Source organism: Tamandua tetradactyla, chromosome 18 (genome assembly GCF_023851605.1).
Source record: "Tamandua tetradactyla isolate mTamTet1 chromosome 18, mTamTet1.pri, whole genome shotgun sequence".
NCBI lineage: Eukaryota > Metazoa > Chordata > Mammalia > Pilosa > Myrmecophagidae > Tamandua > Tamandua tetradactyla.
Window position 1 is genome coordinate 32,407,385 of NC_135344.1, and position 23,818 is coordinate 32,431,202.

Genomic DNA, 23,818 nt, shown 5'->3' on the forward strand with positions numbered 1-23,818 from the left:
CTACATGAGTTATATTAGGAAATGCACTAGTCAAAATATAAATTTTGTAACAAACATTTTTTGCTTTAGTCTCACACATAAGGTGACATTTTAAAATATTAATTACCATCTATTATCAGCACCCTGCAATAATGACATTCCTTTGTTCTTCCTCATGCAAAAACATTTTTTTAAATTGTACATTGTACATTTCACTATTGTAATACACTCTAGGCATTCCTAGATTATACCATCTTGATCTTTAACCTATCTTTCTTTCTGATTTCATTTATGTCCCCAGCGTTCCTCCCTCTGTCATTCTCACATGCAGCTTCATTCAGTGTTTTAACATAATTGTATTACAGTTAGGTAGTATTGTGCTGTCCATTTCTGAGTTTTTGTATCCAGTCCTGTTCTATATGTGTTTTATCCTCTTATAAATGACTCCAGTAAGGGTAAGATTAAGACCCACCTTGAATGGAGTGTGTCACATCTCAGTTGAAATAACCTAATCAAAAGATCTCACCTATAACAGGTCTGTACCCACAGGAATGGATTAAAAGAACATTGGGGTACATGACAGCTTGAAGCTACCACAGTGGCCATTTTAGTAGGTATAAAGTGATACTTGACTGTGGTATTGGTTTGAATTTTCCTAATAGCTAGTTATAGTGAAGACCTTTTCACATGATTTTTAGCCATTTATATTGAAATCTTTTGCCCATTTTTAAATTGGGTTGTTTGTCTTTTTATTGATGAGTTGTAGGATTTCTTTTTCTTTATCTTTTTTTTGGGGGGGGTAGGATTTCTTTATATATTCTGATATTAATCTCTTATCAGAAAGGTGGTTTCTAAATATTTTTTCCATTGAGTAGGTTGCCTTATCACTTTCTTGACAAAAACCTTTGAAGCACAAAAGTTTTTAATTTTGAGGAAATCCCATTTACCTATTTCTTCGTGTTTTGGGTGTAAAATCTAAGAAACTGTTGCCTACCTTAAGATCTTGAAGATATTTCTCTGCATTTTCTTCTAGGATTTTTATCGTCCTGGTTATTATGCTTAAGTCTTTGAACCATTTTGAATCAATTTTTGGATAATATGTGAGATAGGATATGTCTTTCATTCTTTTGCACTCTTTCCTGTCTTTTCCCTTCAACCTGCAGAACTCTCTTTAGTATTTCTTTCATATCTAGTATCTTGTTGATGAGCTCTCTCAGTTTCTGTGTATCTGTGAATATTTTGAACTCTCCGTCATTTTTTTTAGCAGCTTAAAATGGTAGACATTTATTATTTCACAGTTTCTGAGGATCAGGAATCCAGAAGTAGCTTAGTGGATGTGGTCCTGGTTCAGGATCACCTATGAAGTTGCAGTGAAGATGTCAGCTGGACACCTGGGGTTGCTGTCATCTCCGGGCTTAGCTGGGGCTGGAGATTCCCCTTCCAAGCTCACCCCTATGGCTGTTGGCTAGCTGGCCAGAGGCTCCTATTCCTTGCCATATGGACCTCTCCATAGTGGTGCTTACAATACAGCAGCTTGAGATCCAAGAGAGAGAAAGTGGGCACCTAAGATGGAAGCCACAGGAGTGGTTAATCTCAGAAGTGCTGTACCATCCCTTTGCTGTATGCTACTGGGCCTACAGACCAATCCTCGTACTATGTGAGAGGAAACTACACAAGGGTTTCACTATCAGGAGGAGAAACCATTGGCGGTCATCTTAGAGACTGGGCACTACAGTACTTATTAATATTTCTTTCTTTTTTTTTTTTTATACATGGGCAGGCACCGGGAATCGAACCCAGGTCCTCTGGCATGACAGCATTAATATTTCTTAATATGGTTAAAATCCAGATTTTTGGTCCTACCTCCAGAACTTCTCATTTGATAGTACTGAGTCAGGTAATTTTGTTGCTGGCCGTCTGCAAGCAGTGAAGAATTGTCCAATAGGAGACTAATTCACAAGTTCAGAATGTCAGCAAATCAGGGAAACAAAAAGGTTCAGAAAAAATTATATTTGGTATTTTTAAAAGATGGAGTAGTCACCTTGGAAAAATCAGAACTTTACTGGACTTTCTTACCTTTCTTTTTTTTCATCACATAGTTGTATATTCATCACCATGATTATTTCTTAGAACATTTGCATCAATTCAGAAAAAGGCATAAAAAGAAAAAAGAAACTCATACATACCATATCCCTTACCCCTCCCTCTCATTGATTGCTAGTATTTCCATCTACCCAATATATTTTAGCCTTTGTTTCCCCTATTTTTTTCTATACCCCTTATCACTTCTCATTGATCACTAGCATTTCAATCTACTAAATTTATTTTAACACTTGTTCCCCCTATTATTTATTTATTTTTAATCCGTAAGTTTTACTCATCTGTCCATATTGTAGATAAAAGGAGCATCAGACACAAGGTTTTCACAATCACACAGTCACATTACGAAAGCTATATCATTATACATTCATCCTCAAGAAACATGGCTACTGGAACACAGCTCTACATTTTCAGGCACTTCCCTCCAGCTTCCCCAATATACCTTAACTAAAAAGGTAATATCTATATAATGCATAAGAATAACCTCCAGGATAACCTCTTGACTCTGTTTGAAATCTCTCAGCCACTGACACTTTATTTTGTCTCATTTCTCTCTTCTCCCTTTTGTTTAGAAGGTTTTCTCAATCCCTTGATGGTGAGTCCCAGCTCATTCTAGGATTTCTGCCCCATGTTGCCAGGGAAGTTTACACCTCTAGGAGTCATGTCCCATTTAGAGAGGGGGAAGGCAGTGAGTTTGCTTGTCGTGTTGGCTAAGAGAGAAAGGCCACATCTGAGCAACAAAAGAGGTTCTCTGGGGGTGACTCTTGGGCCTAATTTTAAGTAGGCTTAGCCTATCCTTTGCAGGGTTAAATTTCATATGAACAACCCCCAAGATTGAGGGCTTGGCCTATTGCTTTCATTGTCTCCACTGCTTGTGAGAATATCAGGAATTCTTCACATGGGGAAGTTGAATTTTCCCCCTTTCTGTCATTCCCCCCAAGGGACTTTGCAAATACTTTTTTATTCACTGTTCAAATCACTATGGGATTTAATTGGGGCATCACTCTCTTACTTTTTTTTAAAATGCAATTTTATTGAGATATATTCACACACCATATAATCCTTCCAAAGTATACAATCAGTGGCTCTTAGCATCATCATGTAGTTGTACATTCAACACCACAATCAATTTTAGAACATTTTCAGTATTTCAAATAAAAAATAAAAATAAAAAGAACACCCAAAATATCCCATACTCCTTATCACCCCGTTTTATATATATTTTGTTTGTTTATTTTTATTACTCATCTATCCTTACACAAGGCAAAGGGTACTAGATTACAGTTCAACATTTGAAATTGGTATTTCTGTCTAGCTATTCAAATACACTAGAAACTAAAGGAAATATCTATAATGATATTTGTTAAATCCTAATTTCTCAGTTACACATTCTCCCTCTCATTTGATCATTCTCTCAATTTTCAGGGATATCTGGGCAATGACCATTTTGACTTCATGCTGGAAAGGAGTGTTGATCTTATGGTGTAGAGGAATGAAACTGGTTGATGTTCTTGAAGAGACTGGTACCTCTGGTTTTCAAGCCTTATCTGGCATGGAAACTATCTGGATACCTTAAGTTTCTAACAAATAAACTTACTAAAAAAGACTTTTATAGAGTCTTAGGTAGAACCCAGGGTATTCTTTAGAGTTTTCAGGAATACTATTGGTTGTCTCCCTCATTTTTGAAGGACAGTTTTGCTGGATAAAGAATTTCTTGGCTGGCAGTTTTTCCTCTTTCAATACCTTAAATGTGTCATACCACTGCTTTCTTGCCTCCATGGTTTCTGATGAGAAATTGGCACTTAACATTATTCAGGATCCCTTGTATATGACAAGTTGCCTTTCTCTTGCTGCTTTCACAACACTTTATCTTTGGCTTTTTATATTCTGATTAGCATGTCTCTTTGAGTGGGTCTATTAAGATTTATTGTTTGGAGAATGTTGTCCTTCTTGGAGCTGTATATTTATGTCTTTCATAAGAGTTGGGAAATTTTGAGCCATTATTTGCTCAGATATTTTCTCTCCATTTTTTCCCCTTCTCTGCTCTTTCTGGGATATGCAGGACATGTATGTTTGTGTGCTTCATGCTATCATTCAATTCCCTGAGATCCTGCCCAATTTTTCCTATTCTTTTTTCTATCTTTCTGTCTGTAAGATCTCAGTTGTCTATCTTCTAATTTGCTAATTCTTTCTTCTGCCTGTTCAAATCTGTTGTATGCATCTAGTATATTTTTAATCTTATCTATTGAGCCTTTTATTCTCATAAGGTCTGTTATGTTTCTTTTCATACTTTCAGATTTTTCTTTATGTTCACCTAGTATCTTCTTAAGTTCCTTTATCTCTTTATGCATATTTTCCCTCATCTTTTTCAATTGATTTAGGAGATTTGTTTAAACATCTTTGATTAGGTGTTCCAAATTCTGTGGCTCCTTTGAAGCTTTAATTTGTTCCTTTGACTGAACTATATCTTCCTGTTTCATGGTAATTTTTTGCTGCTCACTAGGCCTCTGATTTATCTTGGTAGTTTCCTCTGCAGGTCAGTTTCTCTCTCCTAGATTTTAGTGTCAATTGGTTTTGTGTTAAGGTTCTCTTTAACTTGGTTCAACTAATTCTAGACCTTTAGAATTGTCTGTTTTCAGACTCTATTTTTTAGCTCTTTTTCATCTGATTTTTACCCTGAGCATGTGGTACAGTTTTTAAGATTGCACTATTTGTGCAATTGTTTCACCTCCAGGAGAAAGCTTCCTTTCCTCTGTTCTTTCTCCAGGAATTTTGGTCTGTTTTTGTTTTGCCTCTATGTTTTGTTTTTGTTTTTTCTGCTCTCCTTTCATTGCCTCTCGTTGCTTTTGCCCGAGGTTAAATTCTGGGAGGAGAATCACCCTGGAGAGGACTTTTCTAAGTCAGTCTTTACCCACCCAAAACAGGGCCAGGGGCACAGACCAGTTCTAAAGAGCTGTGGAGAGTGGGTCAAGAAAGATGCCAAAAAGCCTTATTGATTGCTCCCCGAAGCTGCACTTTCCTGGCCTGTCCAGCAGATAGTCCTCTTCAGCAAACATTTCTCCACAGTCCTAAGGGGGCCCTGCATCTTTGAACTTCACTGCTTTCACCCCTGTCAGGGACAGGGTTGAAACAATGGCTGCAGTTTCAATCCCTGTCCAGGGTGGGCTAAAAGCCATGACTCAAGGCTGGGACTCAGTGATCCCAATTTGTTGATCAAAAGCCCTGATCAGTACCTGGCCACAGCCCCTTGTTCTTAGGGAAGAGGACTTGCACATCTCTTTCCAACCACAGCAGCCAGCCAGGAACCAGACCAGAGGCGGCTAGCCTTAAGAGTGTGGGTTGGGTGCTGGCAGTTACTGCTAAGTGCTTTACTTACAGTTCTTTATCGCAGTTTCTCAGCCTCTTTGTCCCACTCTTCCCTGGATACTGTACAATGTTCCCCTGGCCTCTGGTGCCCCAGAAAGTTGTTTCAGACAGTTTCTGCCTGTCCAACAGCTGTTTTGGAGGAGGAGTGAGTGCTATAGTTCCCTACTCTGCGATCTTCCCAGGAATTCTCCTATTCTGGTAATCTTGACAGTGATGTTCAAAGTGTAAATTATCAGATTAACTCTGCCAATGAGTTAAGCATTGGTTATAGTGAATCAGTTCCCCAGAATCTCACCACGCACCTAAGATGACTTGATAAAACTGCTGCTGAAAGTGCAAAGCTGAAGACCATGAATTTCATGGTGGCCCCAAAGGGACAGAAATTTCATTGAGCCTACCCAGAAATATTTTTTATTCATTCAGCATTTGATTAATATTGAGAACATGTCCACGGTAGGCATTACGCTCAATGTTAGGGATACAGAACTGAAAAGGAGATGGTTCATGTAATTTCATTAAATTTATCAAAATGTATTCAAAATGGCAAATACATTTCCAACTTTTTAGTGGAAGTATGTATAAAAATATATCTACAGACATTCAGGTTACCCAGAAATGTCAGGTGTTCCGCCCTTGCATCATTAAACCCTGGGCACAGTAGAAATAGTTAAAAAGTTCTACCATCATCTTTTTTTCTTCTTTTTTTTTTTAATTTTCTTTTCTTTACTCCCTCCTCTCCCTCCTTCTCTCTCTTTCCCTCCTTTTTTGTTAGTAAAGGGTTTTACATTGTCATAACTCTTTATATATATGCTGTATACTTAGTTGTTTCCCCTTTGGTTGAAAGTATTATGATGGTGGTAACTATGCTATCTACTACCCCTGAGAAACAGTGTGGAGTAGGGGGTGGTAAGATCAAGGTCAGGAATTTAAAAACCTCTAACTGTTGTTCTAAGCAGGTCTGCCCTAACTATTTAAACACAGAAATGTAATGTTTTGGGGTTTGGCTAGATAATCTTTAGAGTCTTGTTCAATATTTAACTTTATAATTCTGTGGACTTTTACTCAAACAGTGCCTAGAAATATTTGAGACTGATTTGATAACATCTTAGGTATAGACTCAGAGAATCAGTCAAGTTACTGCTATTTAGGTACATAAGCTGTTTTCAATTATAGCAGAATGTATTTTTTTTAGGATATATTTGTTTTATATACCCTACTTTATTAAGTGTGAGTATTGCTAGAGGTCATGATTAATTGAAAATATGCCACTGATTTTTTTTATTATATAAATGCTCGTCTTTTTTTTTTTTTTAAATAGCGTCATTTCCAAGTACACACAATATGAACTTGACACAATTTTTTAAGGCGGAAAAGGCTAGTTGCTACCTCAGTAGAGAAATGCATAAGGAGTTGCATTCTACCTGCTACTCTGCTACTGATTGTGCATTTTATACTTCTAGCTAGGACGGAAGCAAGCCACAAGGCGGGAATATCCATCCAATGGAAAACTGAAAAATTTACTATACCTTCCCTTCTTATAATGGTAGTGCTACTACAGGGGCTAGCTTCACCTAGATTAAAATAACTGGTTAAGGACAACTCAGTATTATTTGCTCCAAACAATAAAATAGTTTGTGACATTTCATAAAATCGCCAATTTTAACCTCAGAGGCTTAAAAAAAAATTTTAGACCTAGTAAAGTGCCTCCAGTCATAAAGCAAAACATCCAAGATTAGACTGAGAATTTCATACTGATGTGCATCTAAAATAGGTCAACGTATACAGTAAATTAACACTGCCTCTAAATTGCCATATATCCAGCCTTCACTGTTCTGGGCAAGCCCAAATTAGCAAGTGTAAAGAGATACACAAAGTTAAGAATTTAGCGTCTAGTCACAATGATTCTTCCAGTACTCGACACACGGCCAGCTTCCTCGGAAAAACCACTACGATGACACCTCAAGTTGCGCCAACCAGGAGGGAGAGAGGGCGCACTGACCAAAGGTGGGTGATTGCGCAGGGGGTTGCTTTGGTGGTGTCTAGTGCCAACGGGCTGGGGCCAGGTTCTCAGCGCAGCTTCTGGCGGGGCGGGCGGTCTCTGGCACTGCGAGGCGGGGGGCTTGCGGCAGCACTTTGGGGAGTCGACAGTTCTTGATAGAGCGCGTTTGTCGCCTCTTGTGCCGCACAAGGGGCACAGGGAGGGGAACGGCCATTCGCCCGTCACGTCCTTTCACGATGTGGGTGGTGTAGAGCGCCACCGCCTCCTTGTTCGGGCAGAACAAGGTGGCGTGAGCAGCCGGGCAGCGTGCAGTCGGGACTCGGCTACCCGCACGGGGGCCAGCTTTTAGCGCGGCGCAGCCTAGTAGACAGCCGCGGCATGCACGCAGTCCAGCAGCACTGCGCGTGAGCGGGTTCGGCTCGGCGAAGCGTTCTTCCAGCAGCGGGGCCTCGGCGGGGCCAGCGCACAGCTCTAGCGTCCGCAGCTCCAGCGTGTCCCCCACGTAGCGGTCCCGGAGCCCCGGCTTGTCGCTGTCGTCGTCGTCGTTCTCTTCGTAATGGGGTGCTCCCCCGTGGCCAGCCCCGGCTGGGGTAGCAGCAGGAGGGGGTGGGGGGCAGAGACGCACCGCCGCCGGCGCCAGACAACGCCTTGTTGATGAGCGTGGCGACTCCAGGTAGACGTTCCACGAGTGAAGGGCTGCGGGTGAGCTGGCCCAGGACACCCACGTGGCGGGCGGAGTGGGGTTGGGTGCGCTGCCGCGGCTGGGCGAGCGAGGCGCCCAGGGAAGAGCCTCCAGGAGCGGTATGCCGGCCACGCTCGCTGTCCCCCAGCCGCAGGTGGTACAGAAGAGACACACACAGCCTGTAGCCAGCCTGCCCTGCCATTGATTTTTGGTTTATAATAATTCACACCTGATTCTTTTTCCCCCAGAGAGCCAAACCTCCCAAAGGCCAAGTGGTTGAGCGACATCTGGAGAGAATCCGACGCAGTCATCAGAAACATCATGCTGTTTTGGCCTCCATTAAGTCAAATGAACGGGATCGTTTGAAAGTTGAATGGGACCAGCACAACGACCGCAAGTTTTTGCACAGCCTTGTACAAGCAAAAATCAAGGATGCCATGCAAGGGTTTATTATCAACACTGAAGAAAGAAGAAATAAGTAAGTTTCATATGTGACCCATACTGTCAAACATTCCTTAAATCAGAATTTGAGATTATTTAAAAATCAAATGAATTTTCATAACAATCATGGCTGAGAAATTCATATTCTACCAAATCAATAGCTATTGCTTATTATTATTTTTACTTGTGTTAACCTACATTTTAATGGAAAGAAAAATGTTTTATATTGTGTTACTTTAAAATCTGGTCATTTTATTTCTTTTGTTGAATATGTACATTCTATATATTATTTATACATAAGCAAATAAAATATGACTCAGTCAGTCATTATATTGCTTTAAATGGCAACTAGTCTTATTTATCTATTTTTTTTAACATGGGCAGGCATCAGGAATCGAACCCGGGTCCTCGGGCATGGCAGGCAAGCATTCTTACCTGCTGAGCCACCGTGGCCTGCCCACTAGTCTTATTTTATGGATGATTGCAATGCATCTTTTCCTTCTTACAATATTAAAATAAAACTCAGTAATATGGGCTTCTGGCATGATAGTTTTAATTTTTTTCTTTTTGTCTTTTTTTCAGGCTACGTGAACTTTTAGCATCAGAAGAAAATGACTACTTTACTGAAATGCAGTTGAAAGAAGAAACAATTGAGGAGAAAAAAAATAGAATGAGAGAGAAAACCAAATTATTAAAAGAGAAGAAAGAAAGAGAGAGACAGGATTTTGTGACTGAAAAGTTAGACCAGCAATTCAGGTAATGGAGACAGGGACACACACACATAACGTGAAGTTGGTTTATTAAAAAAAGATTTAGGAATGCTAATTTCCAGTAAACCACCATAGTAAGCCTTATGAGGGTATACACAATTGTTTTACCTTTAAGTCTTAATAGTTATGTTATTGGATAATGCAGATTATGGAGTTTGCTTGTGCTCTAGTGTACTGTGCTTGCCTCCTAATTAGAATGGAAGTATCAAATGGGATTCTGTTATTGAACATTAGGTATTAACCTCAGCTTTGCTATTAGAAGGAAGTAACTTTAAAACCCTCATCCCATGGAGCCTTTGGTAGAGATGGGCTCTCCTTTTCTATTGCTGTGGTCCCCACCTGAGCTATACCTCTGCTTGGTTCCCTATTTATTGTCTGTTTCTTCACCTGGGATCCTAATTCTTGAGGACTGATCACCTGAACTTCTGATCCACTTCCTGATCCAGGTCCACAATCAATCTTGGCTCAGATCCCTTACCTTCACTGTGCTCAGTCCAATCCTGTTTATCGCCTCCATCAACCCTTTTCACTTGATTTTTACATCCCAGGATATTTGAGTCTCTGCTTAATTTCAGCCCTGCACCATAGAGGGAAGATTTGTGTGGAGCACCCCAAGGCTTAGAGGGTGGAGTTTGTGCCCAGGTGATCGTAGAGAGTCTGGTTGCCACCTGAATGCTCTGAGAGTTTGGAGCCTGTGCCCTGGGGACTGTGGAGGGCCTCGCTGCCACCCCAAATCCTGTGAGAGGATAGAGCCTGTGCCCGGGATTGTGGAGAGTGGCCACAATTCCAGTGTTGTGAGAGGGTAGAGCCTGTGCCTGCGTGTTGTGGTGAGCTTGGCCTCCATTGTAATGCTTGGAGAGGATAAAGCCTTCACCCCAGATGTTTAAGGAGAGCATGGCTCCTTGGCAAGGACTTGAAAGGAGTGGGGCTGCTGCTTCATCAGACCTGGAAGACAAAACATTGCTCCACAAATAACTCTCAGACCTTGAAACCTAATGGAGTATTTCCTGCTGAATTTTGGAATTGTTTGGGGCCCATTGCCCCTATTTTTCTTTCCAATTTCTCCCTATGGGAATGGGAATATATATCCTATGCCTATCCCTCCATCATATATGAAAAGCAAATAACTTGTTCTTTAGGTTCCATAGGTCCACAGACAGAGAAGAATTGTGCCCCAGGAGAAACCACACCCATAAATGATTTTGATGAGACTTTGTACTAATCAATGTTTCTGAAATGACTTAAGACTTTTGGGATATTGTAATGGAATGAAAGAACGTGTCTTTTTGGGGTCAGAGCATGGAGTGTGGTTGTTTGAAGCTGTATGTAACTCCAGAAAAATATGTTCTTAAATTTAATCCATTCCTGTGGTGTGAATCCATTCTAAGTAGGACCTTCTGATGTGGTTACTTCAGTTAAGGTGTAACCCACCTTAATCAGGATGAGTCTTAATTCTATTACTGAAGTGCTTTATAAGTGGAACAAAATTCAGGCAATAGGAACTTTTGATGAAGTTACTTCAGTTAAGGTGTGTTCCACCTCAGTCAGGACGGGTCTTAATCCTATGATTGCAGTCTTTTTTTTTTTAATTAATTTTTAAATTAAAAAAATATACAAGAAAGAAACAAACATTTTAAACATATTATCATTGCATTCTACATATATAATCAGTAATTCACAATATCATCACATAGTTGCATATTGATCATCATGATCATTTCTTAGAACACTTGCATCAATTCAGAAAAAGAAATAAAAAAACAGAAAAATAAAAGGAAAATAGAAAAAAAAATTATACATACCATACCCCTTACCACTCCCTTTCATTGATCACTAGCATTTCAAACTAAATTTATTTTAACATTTGTTCCCCCTATTATTTATTTTTATTCCATATGTTCTACTCGTCTGTTGACAAGGTAGATAAAAGGAGCATCAGACACAAGGTTTTCACAATCACACAGTCACACTGTGAAAGCTATATCATTATACAATCATCATCAAGAAACATGACTACTGGAATACAGCTCTACATTTTCAGGCAGTTCCCTCCAGTCTCTCCATTACATCTTGGATAACAAGGTGATATCTACTTAATGCATAAGAATAACCTCCAGGACAACCTCTCCACTCTGTCTGGAATCTCTCAGCCATTGACACTTTGTCTCATTTCACTCTTTCCCCCTTTTGGTCGAGAAGGTTTTCCCAATCCCTTGATGCTGGGTTTCAGCTCATTCTAGGGTTTTTCTCAATCCCTTGATGCTGAGTCTCAGCTAACTCATGGGGTTTCTGTCCCACGTTGCCAGGAAGGTCCACCTACCTGGAGTCATGTCCCACGCAGACAGGGGGAGGGTAGTGAGTATGCTTGTTGTGTTGGCTTGAAAGAGAGGCCACGTCCGAGCAACAAAAGAGGTTTTCCTGGGGGTGACTCCCAGGCCCAATCTTAAGCAGGCTTGACCCATCCTTTGTGGGGCCAAATTTCACATGAACAAACCCCAAGACTGGGGGCTCAGCCTATAGCTTTGGTTGTCCACACTACTTGTGAGAATATCAAGAATTCAACTTGGGGAGGTAGAAATTTCCCCTGTTCTCACCATTCCCCGAAGGGGACTTTGCAAATACTTTTCCACTCACTGATCAAATCACTCTGGGATTCATCGGGGCATCACTCTGGACAAATCAACAAAATCTCATGTCCTACCCAAGGTTCCATGCACTTATGTTGTTCAACCAACTATCTACATAAGTTATATTAGGAAATGCACTAGTCAAAATATAAATTTTGTACCAAATAAACATTTTTTGCTTTAGTCTCACACATAAGTTGAAATTTTAAAATATTCATCACTGTCTATTTTCAGCCCCCTGCAGTAATGACATTCCTTTGCTCTTCCTCATGCAAAAACATTTTTTAAATTTGTACATTTAATCACTATCATTATATACTCTAGGCATTCCTAGATTATACCATTTCAATCTTTATCGTCTATCTTTCTTTGTGATTTCATTTATGCCCCCAACCCTCCTCCCTTTATCATTCTCACATTCAGCTTCATTCAGTGTTTTAACATAATTGTATTTCAGTTAGGCGGTATTGTGCTGTCCATTTCTGAGTTTTTATATTCAGTCCTGTTGCACAATCTGTATCCCTTCAGCTCCAATTACCCAATATCTTACCCTATTTCTATCTCCTGATGGTCTCTGTTACCAATGAAATGTCCCAAGTTTATTCACTAATGTCAATTCATATGAGTGAGACCATACAGTATTTGTCCTTTTGTTTTTCGCTACTCTCACTCAGCATAATGTCCTTAAGGTCCATCCATGTTGTTACATACTTCATAACTTTATTCTGTCTTACAGCTGCATAATATTCCATTGTATGTATATACCACAGTTTGTTTAGCCACCCGTCTGTTGATGGACATTATGGCTGTTTCCATCTCTTGGTAATTGTAAATATGCTGCTATAAATATTGGTGTGCAGATGTCCATTTGTGTCCTTGCCCTCATGTCCTTTGAGTAGAGACAGCATATAGATGGGTCATGTTTTTTAATCCATTCTGCTAGTCTATGTCTTTTGATTGGGGAGTTTAATCCATTAACATTTAGTGTTATTACTGCATGGGTAGTACTTTCTTCTACCATTTTGCCTTTTGGATTTTATATGTCATATCTAATTTTCCTTCTTTTTACCTTTACTCATACTTTCTACACTCTTCTCCACACCTCTCTCTTCTGTCTTTTTGTATCTCTAGTGCTCCCTTTAGTATTTCTTGCAGAGCTGGTCTCTTGGTCACAAATTCTCTCAGTGATTTTTTTGTCTGAAAATGTTTTAATTTCTCCCTCATTTTTAAAGGACAATTTTGCTGGATATAGAATTCTTGGTTGGCAGTTTTTCTCTTTTAATAATTTAAATATATCATCTCACTGCCTTCTTGCCTCCATGGTTTCTCCTGAGAAATCTATGCATAGTCTCGTTGGGTTTCCCTTGTATGTGATGGATTGCTTTTCTCTTGCTGCTTTCAAGATTCTCTCTTTCTCTTTGACCTCTGACATTCTGAATAGTAAATGTCTTGGAGTACGTCTATTTGGATCTATTCTTTTTGGGGTACGCTGCACTTCTTGGATCTGTAATTTTAAGTCTTTTGTAAGAGTTGGGAAATTTTCAGTGATAATTTCCTCCATTAGTTTTTCTCCTCCTTTTCCCTTCTCTTCTCCTGGGACACCCATAACATGGAAATTTGTGTGCTTCATATTGTCATTCAATTCCCTGAGTCCCTGCTCATATTTTTCCATTTTTTTCCCAATTATTTTCTTTTCCTTGTCAGATTTCAGATGTTCCATCCTCCAGTTCACTAATCCTATCTTCTGCCTCTCAAAATCTACTATTGTAGGTTTCCATTGTTTTTTTCATCTCTTCTACTGTGTCATTCATTCCCAGAAGTTCTGTGATCTGTTTTTTCAGACTTTCAGTTTCTTCTTTTTGTTCTTTCCTTGCCTTCTTTATATCCTCCCTCAATTCATTGATTTGGTTTTTGATGAGGTTTTCCATGTCTGTTCAAACATTCTGAATTAATAGTTTCAGCTCCTGTATGTCATTTGAATTGTTGGTTTGTTCCTTTGGGCCATATCTTCAATTTTCCTAGTGTGATTTGTTATTTTTTGCTGGTGTCTAGGCATTTAATTACCTTAATTAGTTTATTCTGGAGATTGCTTTCACTTTTTTTTTAACCTAGGGTTTTCTTGCTGAATGAATTTGTTGTCTATCTGTTCTTTGACATTCGGTTCAGCTTTTTCTGGACCTCTAGCTTAGGTTTTGTTTAACAGAGGAGAATTTTTCAGTTCTTGTTTTCTTGTTTCTTGCCCTGCTTGTATGGTGCCTTCCCCCCACCACCACCCTTAGGAGGTTCTGCTTAGGTATTATAGACCCCAGCCAGATTTTCGCAGACCAAACTGGCCTCCTATCAGGAGGAAAGAGTCACCTGCTTTGGTTTTTCCTGAAGGTGAGACCCAGCAGGTTGAAAGACTTTCCTGTGAAGTCTCTGGGCTCTGTTTTTCTTATCCTGCCCAGTATGTGGCGCTTGTCTGCCTGCAGGCCCCACCAGCATAAAATGATGTGGTACCTTTAACTTTGGCAGACTCTTCCTTCTGGGGACGTGGTGGAGACAGAGGAGAGGTTGTAGGCTGGTTTTAATGGCTTCAAATTACCAAGCCCTGGTGTCTAAATTCCTTGAGGGAGAAATTCCACCTGAGTTGGGCTTCACCTCTCCCCTGGGGAAGGCACAGACTCCAGACAAGCCCTCAAACGAGCTTGTTTCTGCCTATGCCTGGGGCAGTTGCAGCCTGAGAAGCCCTGCTGCTATATCCAAAGGCAGTCAAGCCTTTGTAGAAACACAGCCACAAAAACCTGTTTCCTATTTTTTTTTTTTTCCTTTTTCTGTCAGCCCTGCCCCCTTGGTGCTGGGGCAAAAATGAGCAACCTCCGCTTTGACCAGGTTCACCTGAGCTGGGAGCCTATTTGTAGTAGTCAGAATTTGTTAATTAATTCCACAATTGGCGTTTGTTTGGGCTCAGCCCCTATGTCCCTTTCCTTTCACCTCTGGGAAGCAGCCTGTGGGGGAGGGACGCCGGCCGTGGTGGCTTGGGGAACTCACGGTTCTGGGGAGGCTTGTAGCCGGTCCAGCTGGTCTAGACTGGGGTACACTGTGTGTCCAGTCACTGACATGGCCCCAGGAGCTGTTCTGTATTGTTTCTGGTTATTTAGTAGTTGTTCTGGAGGACGAACTAAAACGCGCACATTGCTAAGCCGCCATCTTGGCCCGGACTGGGTCTTGATCTATGACTGGAGTCTTTATAAGCATAATGAAATTGAGCAGAGAGCAAGAGAAAACCATAGGAAATAAGAAGCTGAAGCAAACTGAACTCAAAAGAGAAGGGGAAGACTAGGAGACACTGACATGTGCCTTGCCAAGTGACAGAGGAGCCAAGGTTTACTGTCAGCCAGGTTCAGATTGCCACCCTTTAGCAAGAAAGCATCACCTTGATGATGCCTTGATTTGTACTTACCTTTAGCCTCAGAAAACTAAACAGATCACCATTTTTTAGCCCAACCATTGCATTGGTATTTGCTTGAGCAGCCTAGGAAACTAAAATGCCACTGCTTTGCTGAGTTCATTTATTAACTCTAGGAGATTTGTTGTGGTTTTTTTTCCGGGATTTTCTGTATATAGGATCATCTACAAATAGGGAAAGTTTTATTTCTTCCTTTCCAGTTTGGATGCCTTTACTTTTTTTTCTTGCCTAATTGCCCTGTCAAGAGCTTCCAATACAATACTGAATAACAGTAGTACCAGTGGGCATCTGTGCCAGTTTGAAACTATTATGTACCCCAGAAAACCCATGTTTAAATCCTGATTTGATATTGTAGGGTGGAAACTTGATTAAATGATCTCCACGGAGAGGTGACATACCCAATTGTGGGTGTGACCTTTTGAGTAGATGGAGATGTGATTCCACCCATTCAGGGTGGGTCTTGATTAGTTTACTAGAGTACTTTAAAAGGGGAAACATTTTGGAGAAATCTCAGATGCAGACACTTGGAGAACGGTTGCTTCAGAGCTAACATAAGACCCAGACATTTGGAGATGTGGGGCCCAGCAGACATTGCCATGTACCTTCCCATAAGATACTAAGCAGTCCAGAACCCAGAGTTATGTCCTGGAGGAGCCAAGTGAAGGCTCACAGATGCTTAGAGAGGAAACCACTGGAAACAGAGGCTGAAAGCAGTGGAACCCAGGAGCAAGGGACCAACAGATGCCAGCCAGGCCTTCCCAGCCGACGAGGTGTTCTGGAGAGCATCAGCCTTTCTTGAGTGAAGGTAACCTTTTGGTGATACCTTAAGGTGTTGCCTTAATTTGGATATTTTCATGGCCTTAGAACTATAAACTTGCAACTTAATAAATTCCATTTTTTTTAAAAGCCATTTCATTTCTGGTATATTGCATTCTGGCAGCTTAACAAACTAATACAGATTTTGGTACTAGAGAAGTGGGGTGCTGCTGCAGTTTATAAATATCAAACATGTTGGAACAGCTTTTTAAAATGGACAAGAGGAAGATTCTGGAAGAGTTGTGAGGAGCTTAATAGAGAAGACCTAGAATGCTTTGCAGAGACTGTTGGTAGAAATTTAGACTCTAAGAATACCTCTGATAAGGTTTTAGATAGAAATGATGAATGTTTCATTGCAAACTGGAAAGAAGGTATTCTTTTTAGATGGAAGGCAGAATTTGAGAGTAAGGAACTTGGGTATTTAGCAGAAGAAATTTCCAAACTAAATGTGGAAAATACAGTCTGGCTGCTTCTTGCAAGTTATAGTGAAATACAAGAGGAAAGAGATACATTGAGAACTGAACTCTCAGTTACAAAGAAAACAGAAATTGTTGGTCTGAAAATTTCTGGGCTTCCAGAAATTAAGACTCCAGTGAATAGGGCCCAACATGAGAATTTATCCAAACATGGAAGCAGTCAGACATTACAAGATAAGCAAGGTTTGGAAATGGAATTATCCAGAAAAGATGTGTGGGAACTCCTATTGTCTGATGGTTATGATACCTGCATACCACATAGAAACCTGACAAGAGTGTTGTGGGATCTGTATAAATGGAACCACTGCCAGTCTGGACTAAAAGGGACAAATTAAAGGAAAAATGACCTGAGAGGCAGAACCATAGAAGCCAAGGTCTGAAGCCAAGAAACCTTAGGCCAGGAGAGCAGACCTATCCATGCACTTGGAGAGGGTAAGTTTGTCCAGAAGGCAGAGGGCAGGCCTTCCACCTCCATGCTCAGGAAGAGTTTTGCCACCCCAAACTTCAGAGAAGGTAGAGTATGTAAACCAGTGATTGGGGGTAACCTGACTGCCACTCCATTGTTCTGGAAGGGTTGAGATTATGCCCTGGAGATGGTTGAGATCCTGGATGCTGCTCCGAAGCTTGGAGAGGGGAGAGCAGAGAGAGTGGTGGTCCCGCCGATGTGCCCCAGTATTGCAACTCACCCCAGCATTTGAGAGAGAGCAAGCCCACTGCGTGGTCCCTTGGAAAGGGTCAGACTGTCTTTTTCTAAAGCCCCGAGGATAAACAACTCTCAGACTTGGAAGTCCAATGGAGTTTGCCCTTCAGGTTTTCTGAACTGTTTAGGTCCAATAACCCCTGTGTTCCTTCCAATTTCTCCCTATGGAAATGGACACATGTATCCTATGACTGTCCCTCCTTTGTATACTTGCAGCAGGTGACTTGTTTTGAGTTTTACAGGTCCAGGGCCAGAGGAGAATTTTACCTTAGGACAGACCATGCCTGTATAGCTGACTGTGAGGAGATTTGGCACTGTTTCTGACTTTGTTTGGTATTTGTATTGTTACTGAAATAGTTTAAGGCCTTTGTGATATTGTGATGGAATGAATGCATTTTATATCTAGAAGGAACATGTCTTTTCTGGGGTCTAGAGGGTGGAATGTGCTGGTTTATATCCTTGTTTTGTTCTTGATTGTAAAGACAAAGCTTTCAATCTTTCACTATCAAGAATGATGTTAGTTCTGTGTTTTTCATAGATGTCCTTTATCATATTGAGGAACTTTCCTTGTATTCCTAGTTTTCTAAAAATTTATCAGATGGTTTTTCTGTGTCAATTGAGATGTTCAGGTGGTTTTCTTTCCTTCATTCTGTTAATGTAGTGTATTACACTAATTGATTTTATTAAATTGAACCACCTTGCATACCTGGGATAAATCCCAGTTAATCATGGCATATAATTATTTCATTGTGTTCTTGGATTCAGTTAGCTATTGTTTTATTGAGGATTTTTGCATCTGTATTCCTAAGAGATATTGATCTGCAATTTTTTTTCTTATGGAATTTTTATCTGACTTTGGTATGAGGGTGATGTTGGCCTCCTAGAATGAAGTTCCCTCCTATTCAATTTTTTTTGGATGAATTTGAGCAGGGTTGGTGTTAGTTATTCTTGGAATGTTTGGTAAAATTCCTGTGTGGAGCTGTCTGGTCTTTGGCTTTTATTGTTAGAAAATTTTTGATGATTGATTCAATATCTTTACAAGTTATTGGTTTGTTGATTTCTAGTTCTTCTTGAGCCAGTTTTAGGTACCTTGTATGTTTCTAGGAATTTGTCCGTTTCATCTAGGCTGTCTAATTTGTTGATATTACAGTTGTGGATAGTATCCTCTCATAGTCCTTTTTATTTTGGTGAAGTGGTGGTCATAGTAGTAATGCCCCCCCCCTTTCATATCTGATTTTAGTTATTTGTAGTTTAGCTAAAGGTTTGTCAGTTTTATTGATCTTTTCAAAGAACCAATTTTTGATTTTGTTGATTCTCTCTATTTTTTTATTTGCTGTTTCATGTATCTCTGCTCAAGTCTTTTTATTTCCTTTTTTTCTGCTCACTTTAGGTTTAATTTGCTCTTTTTCTAGTTTTAGTTTTGAGGTTAGGTCTCTGATTTGAGATCTTTCTTCTTTTCTAATATAAGCACTCAAAACTACAAATTTCTTTCTCAGTATCTCATAAATTTTGGTATGTTGTATTTTTCATTTTTATTTGCCTCAAGGTATTTACTAATTTCCTCTGTGATATTATCCTTAACCTATTGGTTGATAAAGAGCACATTGTTAATTTCCACGTATTTGAGAATTTTCCATTCCTTCCTGTGCTGGTTTGAATCTGTTATGTACCCCCAGAAAAGCCATATTTTAATCCTGACCCAGTCTTGTGGGAGCAGCTGTTTCTTTTCATCCTGATTCAGTGCTATAGGTTGGAAAGCTTGATTGGATCATCTCCTCAGAGACGTGGCACGCCCAGTTGTGTGTTTGAGCTTTGATTAGATGGAGATGTTAATTCACCCATTCCAGGTGGGTCTTGTATTGTTTACTGGAATCCTTAAAAGGAAACATTTTGGAGAGGGTCAGAAGTGACAGAAATGACAGAGCCAACAGAAATTTCAGAGCAGAGCTGACACAGATGCTGACACCTGGAGTACGGAGACATGGATATTCATAGATGCTTGGAGCCCAGGAGATGTCATCATGAGATGTTGTTGCTTTCTGTAGAAACAGAGCTCGAAGGATATTAAGGAATGATGAGAAAAAAAGAAAGGAAGAAAGAAAGAAAGACACAGACGGGCTCAGGGGGTCTGAAGCTTGAGTTTACTTCAGACAGACTTCAGACAACTTTATTCTCAACCAGATCCTTGTTATATACCACAGGATGTCAATAGATATGCAGGCATTTCCTGAGGGAACAAGATTCTTATCTCACAGTGTTCTTCATACTTAACATAAATGTTTTGGGTAAACATTCTCTTCCTCCCAGACTGCTCTGCATAACAATCACCACAGTTTACCGCTGCCATCCCGAGGCCAGCAGCTTGCAACAAATTCTGTAGGTCTTGCTTTAAACTCTTGGCTTCTACATTTCCCCCTTTTTATTTTAAAAGCATAGACTTTAGCGTCCGGTTTGCTCGTTCAATAATTCCTTGCCCTGAGGGATTGTGTGGAATTCCTGTGATATGAGTAATATTAAAAGTAGTACAAAATTTATGAAATTGTTTTCCTGTATAAGCAGGACCATTGTCTGTTTTAATAGATTGAGGGCATCCCATAACAGCAAAAGCATTAAGTAAATGTGATTGAACATGGCAAAAACGATCTCCAGATTGTGCGGTAGCCCAGATGAAATGAGAACAAGTGTCTATGATAACATGTACATATTGCATTTTACTAAAATGTGAAATACAAGTAACATCCATTTGCTATAATTCATTTGCTTTTTGACCTCTAGGATTAATCCCTGATGCAAATGCGAGTGCATTTAAAGGCCCACAGGTTTGACAAGTCCTAACAATGTCCTGAGCTTGCTGTTTAAAAAAGATGGAAATTTCTTTCACAGCCCTTTGCTATTGATATGAGTCAATTTGTGAAATGTTGTGGGATTTTGCATTACCCCCATAAGAGTATCTGCTTGCTGATTTTGTAATGATAAAGGACCTAGAAGATTGGTTTGAGCTCTTTATATGCATGATAAAAAGGGGAGTAATTCAGCTTTTGACTAATGTTTGTGAATGTAAAAACATTCAGGACAATTCATTTCTTTTAAACAAAGAAGCCGTCTCAATGTGAGTAACTGTTTGGTAAACATATTCAAAATCAGAAACAATACCAAGAGATTGTGGAAAACTTTGCAATACTTGAATTACAGCTGCTAATTCAGTAAGCTGGGCTGAGGTATAAGGTATTTTCTAACTTGTTTTCCACTGGGGTGACATATGCAGCTTTCCCATTAATATTATCATTGGTAAAGACAGTAATAGCTAGCAGGGAAGCTGGAACTATTTTAGGCAAAATCCATTGCGTTCATTTTTAAAAATTGTAAAAGTTTTGACATAGCAAATGATTATTCATTTGTCCTTTAAAGTCACTTAATGCTATTTGCCAAAAGGTATTGAAAATATATAGACTTTGAACTTCTTCCTTTGTGAGATTACACACTATGTGATTAGGATCATGACTTCTTAATTGATAATATTTTTGGTGACTTTTGGCTATTAAAGAAATAATCTTTTGCAAATATGTATTTAAACATTTTTGTCAATTGTTTGGTAAAAAAATCCATTTTAAAACACCGTCTTGTTAAAATAGGCCTGTGGGAGATTGCAAGGTAAAGAAAATAATAAAATCAACAGGCTTTTTTAGATCTATTTGAACAAGCTGTCCTTTTTGAATGCATTGTTCAATTAATTGTAACTCTCATTCAGCTGCAGCTGTTAACTGCCTTTTGCTTAATAAGTTAAAATCTCCTTGTAAAATATCAAACAAGTTTTGTAACATATAATTAGGAATCCCTAAAGTGGCAGGTAGCAAAAATGAAAGCAGGGTGTCAATAGTGACGTGTACCCATAGTAAATGACCAGATTTTTAAAATTGAATTCATTGGATTGATTAAAAAGGAATGCAAGAATGTGGATTCTTTATAATTGGTTGTGCATTTTTGCTAATTTTAAATTTATTTCATGCAGTTTTTATGATATTTTCTCACAATAGTGGCCAAATTCTGATTTGCTTACATGACCGGGCCCAGTTGGGTCCTCTGGGAACCGGCTAGGGACCAAGAGGAGCTTCCTGGGACCTAGATATCTTTATTAAAGTACACCTCCTTCTGGGGGGAGAGCCAGTCCTCCCAGCTAAAGTGTACATTTTAACTATTTCTTACCAAGGTCATGTGATAGCAACATCAGTTACATGTAATGGTAACATTAGGTGAACAAAAAAGACTCCACAAGTATATTTTTCCTTGCATTCAACCCTCAAATCTGATCTGCTTCCAATATAAGCCATGGTTATCTTGGGATAAATTTAGTTTATACATATATAGTTTATATAAACACTGGACAAAGCATTAAAGTATTTTGGCTTAAAGGAATTTAGGTATTTAAATAATTTGAATATTATTTAGTCAGTAATAGATTCATTTATAGTAATAGTACTTAGATTAATAGATTAAGCCACCTGGTTTAGGGCAAGAAGCAGTTTTTGCCAGTATGATGATACCCAGGAGAAAATCAGTATTTTTTATACAGATAACAACATGATAAAAGTTAATATAAGTTATTTTGATAAAACACAGACTCTTTGCTTTTGAACTAATTATTTAGAAAAAAATTTTTTTTCTATCTTTTCATTAGAACAGGCTAAAAGTCCAAGAAAACATTGTCATTTTAGGCTCATTAAATCTTTCTTGATTTTAACCATAATTTCTATTTTTATAAACCCTCAGCACTTATTATATTAGTTTAGGCTTTGTCCTATATTTTTCTCGCTTAGTAACAGTTATTCATTTTAGGATAAAACTATTCTGTTTTCCTTTTAATAAAAATACATCTTTCATATTTTTCATACTTAAATCATTACTTTGAACAAATATTTTACCACATATGTAATTACCATCAAAATTAAATTTGTTAGAATAATGTTAAATATTTAAAATACTTTAATGTTTCAAATATGCATTAACTATCAATATATAGTTTTTAACAAGAATTTTTAGTTTTAAAGTTCTTAAAATATATTTCTCTTTTCAAACATGAATAGGAGCTAAACTCATGGCCAGTTTCCAAATTGCTGTTTATTGAGGATTTAAGTTAACAAAAGGAGATGGGGTTGCCGTTCCCATTCTGAGTCATAGGACTTTACCTGTAGTATTGGTATAAATCTCATAGAATAATCATTCAGACTAAACAAAGGTAACCTAACAGAATACCTTGAGTCAGAACTACAATCCCGAACTGCACACCCCGTTGGGGACCAACCTGCCACAGGAACCATCAATGAGCACTGACCCCCGTTTGGTATGGCACCTTTCTCACTGAATACTTTCTGACTCAGGTGTACATGAATCCCTATATAAAGGCAGCCCATCAAGAACAAGCCCAGAAACCAATCTTTCTTTATCCTGCTCTGCCAAAGGCACAGCAAAGAAGCAATTTTTAAAATCTATCATAATAAATCAGTTCTTAGAAATTACAACTGGTGTGGGCAAGCCAGGCTGCAATGACTCCATAGGCTGAACCACAGTATCAACTTTTATCAAATCAGTCAACATTCTCCATTTTCCTGACCTCCCTCCTGCGATAAATATTGGAGAATTCTAAGAACCACGAGACTCCTCTAAACATTCTGCTCCAAACTGTTCCCAAATCAACCGAGTCAGAGCCTCAAACCTCTCTACAGATAAGGGCCACTGCTCAACTCAAAAAAGCCCGCCTGTAGTATTTGTAGTGGATGTCCCTGGAGCATCTCCTCACTTTATGCTGTAAGAGTTCCCTTATTAGGTCCCTGTTTGGGCACCAATTGCCGAGTCCGGCTCAAGCAACTGTCGAAACAGGGTAAGAAGTGGTAGTGGGAGATTGAGAAGAAACACAACTTAGAGTTTAAGACAAAGCATGAGCCAGGTAGTTCATTGCCTGACTGAACACAATAACCAAATAGAAACAGGAATATTTTCCCCGTCTTATATTCACTGCAAAGCCTTCATAACGAATTTCCATTACTTAAGATTTAAAACATTATGGCCTTAAGACTGAAACCAACAACAATGTTTTTGAATGAGCTCAAATAAGATTACTAATTCAGATGTTTTAACAGGCACCCCAGTAGCTTTAACACACACACATACTCCTCCAGCCGCCTATTATGATTACCCGTTACCCTGATGATCCAAGGAAAATGCTTACTTTACCAATATGACTCGAGTCCTCTTCTATCGGCTGGACACACGTGCCTCTAATGAGACTTTTCCTTGGTTCCTTAATATTGATTTGGAGTCTTCTTCTTCGAGCCCCACGTTGGGCGCCAAATGTTGCTTTCTGTAGAAACAGAGCTCGAAGGATATTAAGGAATGATGAGAAAAAAAGAAAGGAAGAAA

At 39.3% G+C, this 23,818-nt stretch overlaps 1 protein-coding gene and 1 pseudogene across 2 annotated transcripts in view; one reads left to right on the top strand and one right to left on the bottom strand.

The window, feature by feature from the left end:
• CFAP53 (cilia and flagella associated protein 53) overlaps positions 1-23,818 on the top strand; it is a 115,191-nt gene that overhangs the window by 9,764 nt on the left and 81,609 nt on the right. Inside the window, exons 2-4 of one of the 2 annotated variants that reach the window (XM_077135488.1) lie at positions 7,357-7,449; positions 8,375-8,604; positions 9,150-9,323. In XM_077135488.1, the coding sequence (XP_076991603.1) occupies positions 8,564-8,604; positions 9,150-9,323 (215 nt within the window). In that variant the 5' untranslated portion in view covers positions 7,357-7,449; positions 8,375-8,563. The remainder of the gene's footprint in view (positions 1-7,356; positions 7,450-8,374; positions 8,605-9,149; positions 9,324-23,818) is intronic. The other variant, XM_077135487.1, reaches the window with a different exon arrangement.
• Positions 2,941-8,328, bottom strand: LOC143662745 (nanos homolog 1-like; annotated as a pseudogene).